We start from the raw sequence: 17187 nt of genomic DNA on the forward strand, positions 1-17187 counted from the left end.
GGGTTCAAACCCTGGGTCGGGAAGATCCCCTGGAGAAGGGAATGGCAACCCACTCCAGTGTTCTTGCCTGGAAAGCCCCATGGACAGAGGAGCCTGGTGGGCTACAGTCCACAGGGTCACAAGGAGTCAGACATGACTGAGCACACACAGCACGCAGCATAGGAGCACAGGATGGTCCTGAAGATGCACCAAGAGTTACCTGGCACTTGCGATTTTTCCCTCCCAGTTAGAATCCCAGAGCCAGGACAGAGCTTATCATAGACCAGAATTCAGCTGCTCCGTTACCCTTATTGAACACACAGTGAAAGTGAGGCCCAAAGAGGAAAAGAGACTTAACCAAAGTCAGAGTGAGGCCGGAGAAGGAGGTGACAGAGGACAAGATGGTTGGATGGCATCACCGACTCAGTGGCCATGAGTTTGAGCAAGCTCTGGGAGATGGTGAAGGACAGGGAAGCCTGGCGTGCTGCAGTCCATGAGGTCACAAAGAGTCAGACACGACTGAGCGGCTGAACAAGAACAACAGAGTGAGGGGGGATGATGGGCTCCTGCCTCCAGCTCTAGCTGTTTTCCTACCTGGGAGCCTCCTGCCCTTTCCTGACCCCTGTTACCATTAAGCTCCTCATGTTCTGTTGGGTTGAGTTACTTCCATCTCTCCCATAAAGCTTCAAGTTCCCTGACCAAGGTCTGTGGGGCTAGAAGCCAGAGGCGTGGGTTCTGGACCCAACATTGCTTCTATTGTACCATGTGATCTAAGCCTTTGCCCCATCCTGTCCCCTGGCACAAACGCCTCCTTCCCATCTCAGGGCCTTAGTTTTCCCATCTGACTAACGAGGCCCTGATATCCTAGGACCCCTTGACAACTCTTCATCAACTGGGGAAGCACACATGGCCATGTTCAGGAATGCGGATCAGGAGCCAGGCTCTGAGGGTCCCAGCTAGAACATTTGGACAGTCCCCTGGGCTGTCACAGCCAGTGGCCGGAGCCAAGAGCTGATGCAGCCCATCTGTTGTGTCTCCTCTGCGAGGGGTCAGTCATTTCTCTTTAGGGCAAGCACTCAGAGCACCCAGCCACCCCACACTCTCTGGGTAAGCAGCTTGTAATAACCTGTCCCCAAAGCAGGTTGCCCTCTCCCTCATCTGCATTCTAATCCCTGCCCATGCTGACACTTTCGCTTCCTAAACAGTTCTCATCTCCTTCTCACTGTCTCTACTCTAGTCCAGATTCTGGTCATCCCTGGCCTGGACCGCTGCAGTAGTCTCCCAGCTCGTATTCCCATGTCTGTCCTGGATTATGTCTGTCCAGTTCATTCTCCTCTCTGCTTTCAGCACAGTCCTTTCAAAATGCTCAGCTGAATCACCACCCTACCACCTCCACCACCCCACCTTTCTGTTTAAAAGACTTCAGTGGTTCACTGTTGCTCTTTAAATAAGGGCCAAAATCCTTAGAACCTCTTACCATGCTCCACGGCTGTGTGCCTGGTGTGGCCCCTGCAGACCTCCTCACCGCTCTGCCCTCCCAGTCTCTGCCTCCCGGACACACCACCTCTACCACAGGTGCCACCCAGAGCTAGCCTTCAGGACTCTCCTAAGAGATGCGTTCCTTGTGCAGCAGATAGCCCCTATCACTGGGACCAGCCAGGGCTCACTGGGAGAGGCATTTTCATTCCAGTATACATAACAGAATTTTAACATCACCCTCACCAGGCTTTACCTGACTTCTTAGTGAATGGGTGAATAAATGAATGACTAGAACTACCATATACTCGGGGTGTGTATTTTTAGCTTAAAACTTATTTCATTGTGCATGCCTATGTCTGCATATATGGGCTTGGGGCTGGGCAAGCTCTGGCCTCTGGCTGTCTGGCCTGAATTCCAGTGGGACACTCATGGGCAGCTCTGTATCAATTACAAGTTATCAATAATGCATCTGTTCAGAGTGGCCTTGGAGGCCATTAGCTAGGACCGCCGGCCCTGATGAGCGGCCTTGGAGAAAGCAGGCTGGGTACGCCCATGGGAAGTTCAGATCAGCTGGGGCCGGAGGGCCTCCTAGCCCCAACAGAGCTAAGGAGGGTTGCCTAATGGGTCCTCCTTGACATCTGAGACCTGCTGCAAGAAGGGTGGCTCCAGCCAGCTCCCTCTGCACAGACTACCCTGTAACAAGCCAGCCTTGCTTTCTCACTTCCTGAGACCAGTGGCGCCATCTGAGTACCGGGTTGTTAAGATCCAGGTCTGAGCCTAGCCTGAAACCAGAGTTAGAGCCCAGTGTGTGATCAGGTTGGGCTCTCAGTTCGTGACTTGGGTCAGGGCTCAGTGTGTGAGCAGACTTGGGGCTCACTCTGTGAGCAAGATCAGGGCTCAGTGTTGGGGCTCAGGCTTTGTCTCAGCTTTGGGTCAGGATCAGGACCCAGTTTGTGGCTGGTGTTAGGACGCAGCCTGAAACCACAGAACTGGGCAAAACTGACTAGTTTCACACATTCATGTATTGATTCCCTCAGCAATATTTATTGAGGGCCTTCTGTGTACCAGGCAACAAGACAGGCAAGACCCCTGCTCTTGCAGAGATTATCTTCTATACTTTATTCTTGTGTAGATTATATTCTACATTCCTGCTCTAACAGAGGGCCAGTTGTGAAGGTTTCTTCCCTGTTCTGCATAACATCATGTTGGTAGTTTGGAACTGGTCATGGTGGATTTACTAGAGATTAGCATGCACTGTAAATCAGGCCTTTTTTTATTTTTTTAATACCTGCACACCACTGCAGGTGAGAGGAACACCCATAGACAGTTTTTGAAGAAAATGGTGGAGTGACCACACATGTTTATCTGATCTCCTTCCCCAAATTCCACTAAGATGGTGGTAAAGAAAAAAAGAATTATAAACAGATAAGAATTAAGAAATCCTTTAAGTCCTGTCCATCAGGACTGAGAGGAGAGAGAGAGTTCTGTGGATTTGCGGGAAGTGGAGAGAGAGAGCAAGAAAGTGGTAACTGATCTCGAAGAGAGGAGGATCTATCACTAAGGGAGTGTGTGAAGAGGTGGCTAGTGAAGGAAATGGGCTAATTCCCCCTCAGAACCCTGGAGAGTTTGGAAGGAAGGGGTGAGTGTGAAGCCGACCATAGGGGAGAGGGGTGGGCTAAAAGTCTGTACATGTGCTATCTGAACCCTCCAGGTCCCCTTGCAAATCCTGCACAGTCAGGAGACCATGCTCCCCCATCACACAAGAGGCAAGAGTTTCATCCTCTGGAGAAACTGAACCAGAGGGCTCTGCAAGTGGGTACCAGGTGAGGCACACCCCAGGAATTAGGTCAATGTCCTTTCATCTCATGGCTGGATCCTCAGCCCCATTTCCCTGCTCTGCTCTCAGCACACAGGCAGCCAGAGGCGTGTCCTCAGGCAGGAGGCTGATAACTCTACCCAGACCTGAGTGGTCCTTGAGACAAAACCCTTGAACACTGCCATTGGGAAGTTATCCCAATGTCAGTTTGCTGCCCAGCCACTCTAGTGTTAGTGAATCCTTGAATTGTGTTTCACTTTCATCAAAGGAAAAATAATAAAACATTAAAATAAATAAAAAAAATCAGAAGGTGCTAAGTGCAATGTAGAGAATTCAAACAGGGTAATGGGATGGAGTGGCTGGGTTAGGGGTCCGGGAAAGCCTCCAAGGGGGGGAGGGTCAGCCATGTGATATGGGACCAGAGGTCTCTGGGGAAGTGATCCTGAGACCAACACAGGCTTAGTGTGTTTAAGGAGTTTTGAGAAGGTGTCCCAGTGAGAGGTTAAGGGAGAAAGGGTGAGAGGAAGTGGGCCAAGTAAACGGAGTCAGAACTCACACCTGCTCTGTAAGTCAAGGGTGAAAAGCTTGGGTTTTCTCCCACCCAAGGGGAGATATGACAAGGGGGTGACATGATCTGATCTGCGTTTATGAGAACCCCTCTGGCCCCTGTTGGAGGATGGATAGTAGAGGATGTGGGGCTGCAATCATCCAGGTGAGAGCTGGCCGTGGAGGTGCGGGAGGTGGGTAGATCTGGGGTAGCCCTTCGGGAGCTGGACTTGAGGGCAGAGTGGATGGCAAGGATAATGGAAAGTGAGGAAGCAAGGGAGGAGGTTACATTTTTGGCCCCAGCTAAAATGAGATGAAAGCACCTGAGGAGCAGCTGTGAGGACAGAGTGAACAGTCCTGTTTAGACTAGGTTGAGTGTGTGGTATCTGTGACCCAGTTCTGTTGTTGTTGGGCAGGCAGCTAGAGGTGTGACCTGACATTTCAGGGAGGGGCAAAGGCTGGAGGTTGGAATCATGAGCAAGCAGGTAATCTCCTAGGTAGGGAGCTAACCCCCAGCTTCAGGTCTTTGGGGGTTTGACTGGAGGTTGTGGGGTTGTGCAAGAGTGATGCAATGTGTGTTTGGAACACTAGGTGGCAGTGAAGACTCTCCTTCCTCCTGAGTCCGCAGTCAGGCCGTTCAGAGTCAGACCCAAACTTTGCCTTCACCCAGATGACCCAGGAGGGCCCCAGAGTGTGAACAGCCCTCTCAGCCACAACCCCAAGAGGCATCTGAAAGCCTCTCTAGGAAACTTTCCCCAACAACAAAAATTTAAACCAAAATAAAAATGTATGATGCCTTTTACAAAGCCTTTATGAAGAGCTCTGTGGGGTGATAACCCCCATTTTACAGAGACAGAAACCAGCCACATGGCAGTAAAGCCGCAGGGTTGGGACCAGAGCCCAGTCCTGTCGGACCAGCGCTCGGAACACCTCGGAGAAGGATGTGGGCGCTGCTGGAAGACGAGTGGGTCGGGCACAGACCAGCGAGCACGCGATGCCACGATGGGCTTCCCTGGCAGGTTATCGCTGGCCCTGGATATTGTGGGGTTTCCAGTCCTCCGCTAAACATCGGTGTAAGACACCTGAATAAGGTTCTCATTTTTTGGGTCACACTTTAGACCAGTAACTAAAACAGGATTCAAGTCCGATGTTCCCCGACTCCTGCGATGCATTTTTTTTTTTTTTTTTTTTTTTGCAAACCACCATTGTGTTCCTCTTAACGGCCATCTTGTCCTCACGACACAGTATCGGAGATGGGACACGGGAACATATTTTATTACTTGGAAAAGCCTCCATAAACGTCAGGGACTCTTGCCATTAGTGCCGTTGCGAGATTTATAAAGGAACGCCCCCTCCAGCCTTTGGAGGCTCAGTGCCTTCCTCCCCGCTCTCCCGAAAGGAAAGCGCCCAGACATCTCGCAGGGCCTGGGTCCTGGTGCCGCCCACCGCCCACCGCCCCTCTCCTCCTTGCAGTTTGAGATCCGGCAGCTGCGGGCGCACCTAGCGCAGCAGGACTTGGACCTGGCGGCGGAGCGCGAGGCGGCGCTGCAGGCCCCGCACGTGCTCAGCCAGCCGCGCAGCCGCTACAAGGTGGTGGAGGCCGGCACGTGGGCCGAGGAGACGGCGGCCGAGAGCGTCGTGGAGGAGCTGCAGCCCGCGCAAGGTGAGTCTGCCGGCGCCTCCCCAGCCCGGCCGTGGGGAGCTCCCTCGCCGCCCCCGGGCTCTGCGCACAGCCACAGCATCAGGGAGCTGGAGCACGTCTCCTGATGGGACTGTGTCCCCATGCCAGCCCACAATTTTGGTGGTGGTGGGGGGGGGACCCTAGTTTAGTGCTCCCCGGGACTGCCTTTCTCAGCCGCGGAGAAAGCGTTCAGTCAAGCTGCCTTGACCCGACTTCGACATGATCTCAGTGGCCTGTAGTGTAGTGACCTACCCTCGCCTGCTTTGAGTGTGTTACCTCCCCACTCCTCGCGGCAGCTTGCAGGAGACTTTCCTACTTTATGCGTGAAGGGACTGAGCCCCAGAAAAGTCGTCCAAAGGTGCAGAGCTAGGTTTCCAGCCGGGTGCCCTCGGACTTTCCTATTGGGCTGCCCCTACCCCCGACCCCCAGGACCCAGATAGTAAGGGGCCTGGGGCCAGAACAGCCGAGAACCTAAGCCTTGAGGATGGTGGTAAATTGATGGGCCGGTGATGTTGGTGGAGATGGGGGCCTTGGCCATACCGTAGGGCAGAGTTCTCTAGAGAAGACCACCTTGCAGTGGGGACTTAACCTTTCTGGGTCTTGGTTTCACTAGCTGTCAAATGGAACGATGCTGAGCCTTCCTCACAGGTTCCTCTGAAGCCCCAGGAAGCAGGTGCAAGTGGCTTTCAGAATTGCAAAGTAGTCCTGCAAATGTCAGGTGGTGTTATTTGTGATTGGGGTGGAAATACCCCTACATGGTGATGCAGCTGTCAGGTTTGGGCCTTTGTGGGGTTTGGGGAGGCTGTGTTCTGACGGGCTCAGGCCAGGACTTGGCCTGCGCAGGGGCCAGCAGGGGAGATCTGCAGCCTTGTTAGAGCCCCCAGGGCAGCCTGGATGCAGGTTCCCCTCCCCAGGCACCCTTGCTGCTCTGGTCTGAGTCTACCCTGCTCTGACTTGCACCTGAAAATGCTGTTGCTAAAATGATGCCTACGGGATTTCTTCACTTTACCAACATAGATTTTTTTAAAATATTGACTTCCCCTAATAATTCAGAATACATTTCTAGGACCACCTTTTTGACCTAAAGATAAGGGAACTACCCAAATGCCTCCAAGAGAAGCTTTTTACAGTGTGATTTCATTCCATCCTCACACCTCTTTTCTGTCATATGGAGGGAGAAACTCAGGCCCAAAGAAATCAAGAGAACTTCATGGGGTCACATGGAAATGGAGGTGCTGGACTCAGCTAACTGCAGCTTGATCTAGGGCCCTCTTCACTTTGGCGTGCTCTATTCCCCTCACCAGGGCAGTGACAGCCAGGCAGGGCTGGGCAGGGTGGGAGGCAAGAAGCCAAAGCTCCAGACTCTGCCACTCCCCAGCTCTGCGACTTGGGGTCTCAGTGCTCCCTTCTGTAAAGTGGGCTCATAACTCCGGCTCTGTCTGCCTCACAGGAAGTCTGGGGAACTGGTGGACGTGAGAAAGCTCTGTAGGCTACACGGTGCTGTGAACAGGTTTGGGGGAGTAGGGTGATTGCTATTATGATCTTTTGAGAGAGCTTCCATCCTTAGAACTTTAGAAGTTGGGGGGCTCAGGACTTCTGAGTCTAGCTCTTCAGCTGACGTGCTAATTCCATCTAGAACCCCTGCCAAGAGGTTTACCAGCTTCTAAGAACAGGTACCTGGAACCTCCCAAGGAAGCCCAGGCCAACCCAACTTCACATGACTCTGCCTGTTAGAAAATACTTTCTCAGACGGAGCCAAGGTCTGCCCCTGGCACCCACCTCTCCCACCTGGATGAAGCTTTTATGTCTCCCAGCTGAGACATCCTTTTGGAAACTGGCCTCTGGGTGCCTTCTCCTCCAGGGACTGTCACCTGCATCCCCACAGCCACTCCTCAGGGGACACAAGCCCTCCAAGTTCTTGCTGTACAGTCCCTCCCTGAGCATTCCAGTGTTTCCGTCCCTCTCAGAGTGACATCTAGAACTAAGCACGCTTCTCGGGGAGCTGCAAGACCAGGTCAGAGTGTCATGGGGCCACCGCCTGCTTTTTTGTTCTGGACACAAGACCCCTGTGACTGAGCCTTGTGGTGGCTGCCTGGCCTCAGCTCACAGATGAGCCAGGTCATGGCTCTGTTGAGCCCTGGAACCTCCCCACAGCCCATCCTTGACTTTCTATATGCCCATGCAGAGTTTGACATTCATTTGTGTTCAGTTGTAGCCTGATTCCTGCCTTTACTCTGGGTTTCCAGGGCTTTGTAGGTTCTACTCACAACTCATCACCAATCCTGCTGGTTTTACTGCCTACATATATTTCGAAACATTCCCGACTTTTCGTTTGCATTGTTCAGCCTCCCTCTTTCTGGACCTCATCTGCTTCCTTGACCTCAACTTTGCCCCCATGGGTGCCCTCTTCACTCCTCCCCCCCACCCCAACACACAAACACACACAGTGATCTTCCATAATCTTTCATGTCACTCTCTGACTTAATACCTTGGCTGGTTATTTGCTTGAGCTGCCGAAACAAAGTCCTGCAAACTGGGTGGCTTAACCAACAGAAGTTTCCTGTCTCTGAGTTCTGGAGGCTGGAAGTCTGGGATCAGGGTCTTGGCAGGACTGGCTCCTTCTGAGTTGCGAGGGAGCATCTGCTGCTGCCTCTCCCCCGGCTCCTGGCGCGTTGCTGGTAACCCTTGGCGTCCCTTAAAGAAGCATCACCCTGACCTCTGCCTTCTCCTCACATGCTGTCCTCCCTGTGTGTGCGTCTGTGTCCGGATTTCCCTTTTTACAAGGACCCTAGTCGTGTTGTGTCTGGGGCCCACCCTACTCCAGTATATGACCTCATCTTAACTAATTCTGTCTACAACAATCTCATTTCCAAATCAGATCACATTCTCAGGTCATGTGGGTTAGGATTTCAACATATGACTTTGGAGGCGGAGGACATGGTGACTCAGCTTGTAACAGGTGGCATGTAAGGCCCTTGATATTCTTGTCCCAGGCTGCCCCCTCCCACCCCCTGCCATCTCATCTCCCTCCACTCTGCACTCCGTCTTCACTTTCACTCTGGCTGAGTGAAGCATCTCTGCATTTGGAGAAGTGGTCTGTGTAGTAGTAAGTCCCTGAGGTTTTCCACATGCTGTTCACTGGCAGGACAGGCCTGCCTGCCAAACTTCTTTTCATCCTTCAAACCCGTCTCAGAGTCAGCTCCCGGTCACCATGTCCTTCCCTCGAGACCTCATATGAACCCCTGCTTGCCAGGTCGCCCCCGCATTTTATCTTCGGAGCCACACCTGGCCCTTGGCAGGCTCCTCACAGAGTGATCTACATGGAATATAGTCTGCAAGCTCATAGCTGATTGAAGAACAGGACAGATCTGTGGACATGGCTTGTTTGACTATGGGTCCTGCAACCCTGGGTCTTCTCTCAGCGCTCAGGGGGCTTCTGGCAGTAGCCCACTCCAGAAACCCCGCTTGTGGCTTGCAGCTCCCCATGCCGGTGCTTGGGGAATCCAGAATATAAGAATCTTCGTTTTGAAAATTCTGGAAGTTGGTGGCAACTTTTGCCCACTTTGTCCTGTTTTCCAAGGGTGAGAGGAGCAGGTTTACAGCCTATCCCAGGGTCTTCCCAGGTGGTGCTAGTGGTAAAGAACTTGCCTGCCAGTGCAGGAGACTTAAGGAGACACAGGTTCAATCCCTGGGTCAGGAAGATCCCCTGGAGGAGGACATGGCAACCCACTCTGGTATTCTTGCCTGGAGAATTCCATGGGGAGAAGCCTGGGAGAAGCCTGGTGGACCACAGTCCATAGGGTCGCACAGAGTTGGACACAACTGAAGCTACTTAGCACGCACAACCGGCCCATCCCAGGACCTTCCTGCTAATGGAGCAAAGTGAGGTGGAGGAGCTGCCCCCTTGCTCTGCCCTGGCGGCTGCTGAAGCCCGTTTGGAGGCTGCAGCTCACCTGGCGCTGGAGCCTGCTCAGCGCTGTTCCGTCTTGGGCAGTGCGCACCTTTGAACACCTGAGCTCAGGTGAGCACCTCCGGTACAGCCAGTCGTTCTGCAGCACCTCTCTGCCTCTCTCATCAGGAGCCTTCGCTCTTGAGATAACAGCCTGGCCGTTACTATCCCCCCCAGCCAATGACCTCCAGATCCCGGACACCTGATGCCACACTTGGATTCACAGGGCGTCAAGATCTGAGCTCACAGTGTCTGCAAACAAGCCAAGCGTTTAAAGTAACTGCACACATTCTAGTACTGTGGAGCCGTGAGTCCCTGCCTCTCCACCCTGTTCCTTCTCTCCCTGCAGTCCCCACGGTGGGCACCTTCCAGCAGGAAGTGGAGGGAGGCAGAAGAGGAAGGTAGAAAGTGATCGGCTACACGTGCCAGCCAGGGGGGTCACGGGTTCTGTGCCAGCCCTCCTGGAAACTAGAGGCATGTCTGATTGGGCACTCGGATCTCCCACAGAGCTGGAAGACGTGCACCCCTGGGAGCCGTTGCCAGTGCCCCTCCCATCTAGCCCTGGAGCCCTATCCTTGCTCTCCTCTGTCTCCTCTGTGACATCCCTGCCTCCTAGCTCTCTAGAGGCACCCCGGGCCCGGCCTACTCAGCAGAGCGCTAGCACATTTCCCAACTTGTCACTGGCCTGCCAACCCCCAGAGCCATCAATAGCAAAGGTAGTTCCTCTGAGACAGAGAGCAGAAGCCTTGCCGGGCTAGCAAGTGGCATGCATGATTCACGGCCTCAGATGGGCTGGGGAGTCAGGGCACCCCAGCTCATCTCTGTCTGACCAGGACTTGTGTCCAGAGAGGGATTTCCACGATGTTAGAAATCATGGCTAGACAAGCTCGGGGCGCTCTGGGCCACGCTGGAGAGGGAGAAAGGGCAGTGTTTGTTGCTCACCATGACCTTCAGGCCAGCGAGGGCCCCAAGGCTCAGCGTGTCACACCAGTGCACAGACAATCCGGGGATTAACCTGCAGACATCAGCAGTAAGTCTCAGGAGCCTCGGGGTATGGGGGTGGGGAGGGAGGCAGCCACTGGAGTGGGAGTGCCAGCCTCAGCCGCGGCAGGAGAAGCGGCTCCTGCAGTCCCCACAGTTGCCAGCAGGTCGCTGTCAGACTAACGCCAACCAGCTTCTGTTTAAACTTGCTCCAGCACAAATCATTTTTAAAACCCGGACTGCAAAGTTCCAGGCTTTGGGGCCTGCCAAGTTCACAGTGCCCCTGTGTAGTCATTAATACTTCCCTCCCAAATTTATTAGTCCTGAAGCTCGCCCATAACTTATGAATTACAGCCGCTGGTGGGAGTGCCACAGCTTTTACCATATATCACAGTGAGCCTCGGCGTCCACCCCCCACCGCCCCCGCACTGCACCCGCGCTCAGAGAAACCTCCACGGAGGTGCGCTGGGCCGCAGAGCTGGCACCGGGTCTCACCCTGGGAGAGGAGAGGCTTGTGTGCTGACGGAGGCAAGTCGGGCTCTCTCCCATCACTGGCCTCCTGATGGGGGACACTGGAGACCAGGAGAGCCCCCAGAGCTGTAGCACTAGAACTGGGGCCCCTCACATAAAGCAGAGAAGCACATACCAGGGTAGGGAGATGTAGGTGGCTCTGAAAGAAAGATGTGGGATTCAGACTCAGGACTGGGTTTGGATCTCAACTTGGCCGTGAACAAGTTACTTAACCTCTCTGGACTGGCTTCACGGCGGGGTAACACCTGTAGTCACTGAGGGTGTCACACTTGGTTCATTGCTCTGGTGTCACTCTCTTAAAATTCGTAATGTTTTTTCTTTCAGTGATATATTAATTTCAGGTATACCTGAAAATACTTGTATATACTGGAGAATCACAGTAAGTCTAGATAGCATCCATCACTATGCATAGTTACAGAATTTTATTTATTGTGATGAGAACTTTTGAGATTTATTCTCTTAGCAGTTTTCAAATATACCATACAGAGCTAACTATAGTGACCATATTGTAGCATATCCCTGTGACATTTACTGTATAACCGGAAGTTTGTACCTTTTGAGCCCCTTCACCCACCCATTTCACACCCCCTCCCTTGCTTGCCCAACCCCTGCCTCTGAGAACCACCAATCTGTTCTCTGTATCTCTGAGCTCAGGGCATTTGTTTGTTTTAGGTTTTGTTTTTAGATTCCACAAATAAGTAAGATCATACCATGTCTTTGTCTGACTTATTTCACTTAAGCACAATGCCCTCTGGTCGATCCAGGTTGTTGCAGATGTCAAGATCTCATTCTTTTTTATGGCTGAATAACATTCCATTGTATGTATGTATGCATGTATGTGTGTGTGTGTGTGTGTGTGTGTGTATGTGTATATACCACATCTTCTTTATCCATTCATCTGTTCTTGGACACTTAGGTTATTTCCATATCTTGGCTATTATAAAAAAATGCTGTATACATTGGGATGCATGCATCTTTTCAAATGTTTTTGTTTTCTTCAGATATATACCCAGAAGTAGAACTGCTGGATCATATGGTAGTTCTATTATTATTATTATTTTTTTTTTTAGGAACCTCCATACTGTGTTCCAGAGTGGCTACACCAATTTATATTCCCACCAACAGTGTACTGGGGTTCTCTTTTCTCTGCCATCTCACCAACACTTATTATCTCTGTCCTTGTGATTCTAGCCATTATAACGAGTGTGAGGTGACATCTCCCTGTAGTTCTGGTTTGCACTTAATTGCACTCCTTGAGTGAAGTTGAGTTCCTTTTTGTGTACCTCTGGCCCACTCTGTGTCTTCTTCAGGAAAATGTCTATTCAGATCCAATTTTTAAATTGGATTATTATTTCTTTTTTTTTTTTTTTTTTGCTATTGAGTTGTATGAGTTCTTTATGTTTATGTATTTTGGATATTAATCCTTATCAGGTATGATTTGCAAATATTTTCTTCCATTCAGTAGATTGCCATTCATTTTGTTGATGGTTTCCTTTGCTGTGCAGAAACTTTTTAGTTTAGTATAGTCCTACTTGTTTATTTTTTGCTTTCATTGCTTTTGTTTTAGTGTCAAATCCAAAAAAATCATTGCCGAGATCAAGGTCAAGGAGCTTACATACCGCCTATGTTTTCTTCTAGGACTTTTATGGTTTCGGGTTTTATGTTCAAGTCTTAATTCATTTTGAGTAAATTTTTGTGTATGGTGTAAGTTAGGGGTCCAGTTTTCCCAGGACCACTTACTAAAGAGACTTTCGTTTCCTCCTTGTATATTCTTAGCTCCTTTGCTGTAAATTAATTGACCATATATGGGTGAATTTATTTCTGAGCCTTAATGCTTTTTAAACAAAGGGCCCCACAAATTATGCAGCTGGTCCTGAGTCTGAACTCTGATTGTCCCAACTAGGAGCAGAAGCACATCGCCACTGAGAAGGACTGAGCACTCGGCCACACGCACTGCCCTCGGCCTGGCACACAGCTGGTCACATAGCAGTGTCCTTTCTCAATGAGGCTGCCCTTGGCCTGGCACACAGCTGGTCACATAGCAGTGTTCTTTCTCGATGAGGCCGCTGAGCTGTGGAGCAGCAGTGTGGAGTGTGGCAGTGGGAGCCCTGGCCGGGAGTCAGGGCCTCCCTCTGGGCTCGGATCTGCACAGGACGTGTGGGTGTGCAGTGGGACTCCCCACTCCCACCCCACAGCCGGGCCAGTCCCACCGCCCAGGGAGGCCCACCTGACTCACCACGCCCTCTTGCTCCACCTCGCTGGGCAGGCTGGGGCTCTGCCCGAGGAGCACACCCACATAATGAGCACTGCCAGCACAGCGCTCGACCAGCTTTAGGAGGATCAGTCAGGAGGGCTGCGTGGAGTGCTCACGCCCTAGGAACAAAGGTGCTGGGTGGTTGAGGGCGGCTGCGGCAGCTGCCACAGCAATGACCTGAGACTTAGGGGCCGGCAGGGAGCACCATGGGCCAGGGTTTCAGGGAGGTGACGGACAGACCCAGGTTAGACTTGACCTTCATCATCCCGGTGGAACATATAGCTCACCAGCATGTAGGTATTTCTTATTCCCATTTTACTGAGGAAGCTGAGGCTCAGAGTGGCCAGGGATTTGCCTAAGGCCACAGAGCAGATGTCTGCAGAGCTGGGGCTGGCACCTGAGCTGTTTCATCCTGGAGCCTGAGTTTGTACCAGCCCTTCTTTCTCACCCCTCCAGTGTCAGCCAACCCTGTCCTCCTGTGGGGCAGTTCCTACATGGCCTTGGGGCTCCTTCATGCCAAATCAAAGCAAACCTCGGGGCAGGGGTTCTCTTAGATGGAGGGTGGGCAGCCCCATGTCGGGGCTCACTGATGGCCTCTTCCTGGCCACATGCATCCGTGCCTGCCTGCATTCCCTCCCTGCAGGCTCCCACACACCAGTAGTCATTAGTCTCTGGGCAGGAAGTACCAGGGACCAAGAGCAAGGCTGTGTGCTGCATGGTGCTGACAGCGTCTCAGAGGCTGAGGGGAATGGTCCTGGGAGGTCATGCAGGCCCTGGACCCAGCCTCGGTCATTGTCCAGTCATCCTATTCATTGGTGGGTAGTATATGCCAAGCCCCATGCTAAGTGCTGGCGAGACTCTGAGTACGATGTGGCCTCTGTGTGGGAGGGGACAAAGCCCCAGCCCAAGTGGTCAGCGTGGAGAAAGGGGCCTGCCTGAAGCAGAGAGAGTCGGGGAGTGGGTGGCAATCAACACTGCTGGAAAAGCCTGGGCAAGGCCTTGCTCTGACTGCCTTGAAACTCACTCTGAGGCCCCTGTGTGGGTACAGGTTTGGAGCAGAGGGAACAAATGCAGACTGGACAGGCCTGCAGTGGCTGCCTGGAGATCTAGGTTCTGTGTCAGGCATGTCCATGGAGTGAGCAATCCCGTTTATTAATCCCTGCAGGCATGGTGAGAGGCAAAAGGGAAAAGTGTGAGGTCTGACCCAAGGCTGGATGGCAGAGGGTATCTGGGTATCCCTTGACTGGTCACAGGTTCAGCAGGAGCTGAATTGCTGGTAAGAATGGAGGAGAAGCATGGAGAAGTGACCAGGGTCCTAGGGTACCATTCACCAAGGTGGAGGTGGGGGGAGAAACTGAGTTCTCTTTTGGACACGTTGAGTCAGAGGTGGCTGGAGGTCATCCAGGAGAAGCTGTCTGGTTGGCCAGACCAGTCAGAAGCTGAGAGATGTCTGGGCTGAAGGTCACCTGGCTCAGGTTACTTTTATATCCATGGTTTTGATGAAGATTGAGCATCCTCAAATGAACAGTCAACACTGAGGTACAAGAGAGAATTCCTTAGTAGACAGAATCAAGATTCAGAATGCTTTCAGCACGCTTTGGGCTGAGACCAACAAGCTGACATTTGCCTGAGATGATAAACGTGAAGTCCTCTGTGGAGCCGACACAGCCACGGTGTGGTGAAGGCCTGGCTGGCTTGGCCCCAGTGCCTGCAGAGAAGGCCTGGCCTGGGCATCCGTGTTGGCCACAGACTCATGAGTCAGCAGAGTTGGGTGGTTGCTGAGCCCGATTGGAGGATGTTAGGCTGTGTGAGGGGAAAGATCCCAGCAGATCTCCGGGAGGACCCACCTGTTAAGCAAGATGAAAGGAGGTCGCTGTGTGGAGTGCCCAATCTGCAATCTGGAGCTCTGAAGGGCACAGTGACAGTCGGCTCCCTCCTGCCTCCCCTGTCCCTGATTTGGTCACATCTGGAGCCCATAGTGACTTGAGAGGCTGGAAAACCAGGGAGGGTTGAAGAGTGAACAGGGGTTTCTCAGGAGAAGAGACATCTTGGGAGGGATGTGAGGGCTTTGTAAGTGCTGGAAGGTCTGTTGTGTAGTAAGTAGAAGTGGGGTGTGGCCTTGGGGCATGTGGGAACAGGACCCAGATACTCGGATCTGCAAGGCCTGCCATAGCGGGCCCTTCCTAAGGAGACGGAGACTGGCTGCCTGACCACGCAGTGGAGGTCCCCAGGAGGCCCTGTGCCCCCTGGAGGTGGAGGGCCAGGCACCCGACCCCGCTGAGCACAGATGAGTCTGATTATTAGAGTTGCTCCGCAGAGAGGCAGGAGGCCCCTTCTGTGAGGGGCTCAGGCCGTGGTGGGCAGAGCGCAGGCAGGGGTTGAGGGGATGCTCACACAGGGTGGGGTGGGGGGAGTGCGGCCCTTGATGGCTCCAGTCCCTCCCCACTCTACTCTCTCACCTTTTGAACTTCAGGCCTGGCTGAGGGGCCGGGAGCCAGCTAGCCTGGCTGTCACGGTCTCTAAGAGCCCCACCGGCTCCCCCCATGGTACAGATGGAAAAACTGAGGCCCTGAGAGGGGACGTGACCTGCCCAGGTTCCCATGGTGGGCCAGTGGCAATAGCAACACAAGAACCCAAGCTCTGGGTGTTTCATTCATCCAGGCCACCTCCTGCACATAAGCCCCTTTGGGACTCACGGGTCTGTGGAAACTTCAGCTGAGTTTATTGTCCTGTCCTCGTGACATGGTCCTCTACAGCCATACTGCAGGTCCCTCCTGCCACGGCCTCAGGATAATACCAAGATCAGTGACCAGACTTGTCTGGCCCAGTGGACCCAGTGGCCCTTGCACTGCTTGCCAGGAACAGTCACACCAGCCTCCTCCCACTTTCCGGGGCAGCCTGCAGGGCTAGACAGCATTTACAACATAAATTATGAAGAGCCACGGAGAAGAGGGTTGCTGTCTGATTCTGAGGGAGCGTTGCTGGTTGATCCTGAAGCAGGGCCTGAAGCCAGCCTGGGGCCCCTCCCTCAGCTCAGGCATTAATGCAGAATACACCTCTGGCCGCAGGCATCTAAAGATCAAAAGAGGCCAAAAAAGCTTTTAAGAGCCAGGTTGCTGCGTGTGGTGCCACCGGGCTCCCCGTGTCAGGGCAGACACGCTTCTGCAGCGATCTCAGGTGTCAGGAAGGCGGCCATGGAGAGCAGCAGGTTCCGTCACCTGCAGACCGAGGCTTCTGGGGGTTTAGACCCCCATCCTCGCCTTCAGCCCCATCAGGGCCTGCCTTCCCTCCCCTGGGCATTGCTGTCTGTCCTCCCATCCAGTCTGACACCTTCCCAACAACTCTCCCAGCACCCTTGGGCGTGCCTCACACCTGAGCCTGTTCACACTTTCCTGTGCTTCCTCACTGTGCTTGGGGCAAGGCTGAGCTCCTTACGATGGCTTTGGGGTCCCCTTTCATCTGCTGTCTGACCCCCCCGCCCTCACCATGCTCAGGCCTCTCTGATGTTCTCACCTCTCCTCTCTCATCCCTTCCCACCCCATCAGAACAATGAACCAATTCTGAGACCCTGTTCCCATGCCGTCTCCCGTGACCTGGACAGCTTTACGCCTTCTCATTGGTTATTCATTCAGCAACTCTTTACTGAGCACCTACCGCGTGCTGGGAGCAGGGTAGGGCTGGGGGTGCCCAGTGCCTGTGTCCATTCCTGGGTGGAGTGGAAGACTGAGGGGGCTGTCGCCTATGATCAGCCTCTGCAGCTGGCTGTGTGTGGCTGAAATGGCACTCTGAGGCTTTTGCACTGAGGTGAGCATTCCCGGTGACCGTGAGAACCTCAGGTGGATTCAGAGACTCAGGCCATCCAGGCAGGGAAAGCCCTAAGTGACTATTTCCACACCCCTTATCTCAGGGAAGGGCAAGCTGAAGGCAGAGAACGAAGGGGCTTCATATCACACAGCAAGCTGGATGCTCCA

At 53.1% G+C, this 17187-nt stretch overlaps 1 protein-coding gene across 1 annotated transcript in view; it reads left to right on the plus strand.

Moving 5' to 3' along the window:
• Positions 1-17187, plus strand: part of TMEM266 (transmembrane protein 266) — a 123613-nt gene that overhangs the window by 103426 nt on the left and 3000 nt on the right. Inside the window, exon 9 of the mRNA XM_061158913.1 lies at positions 5294-5483. Within this exon, the coding sequence (XP_061014896.1) occupies positions 5294-5483 (190 nt within the window). The remainder of the gene's footprint in view (positions 1-5293; positions 5484-17187) is intronic.

This window comes from Dama dama, chromosome 13, assembly GCF_033118175.1.
Source record: "Dama dama isolate Ldn47 chromosome 13, ASM3311817v1, whole genome shotgun sequence".
In the NCBI taxonomy this organism is placed as follows: Eukaryota; Metazoa; Chordata; class Mammalia; order Artiodactyla; family Cervidae; genus Dama; species Dama dama.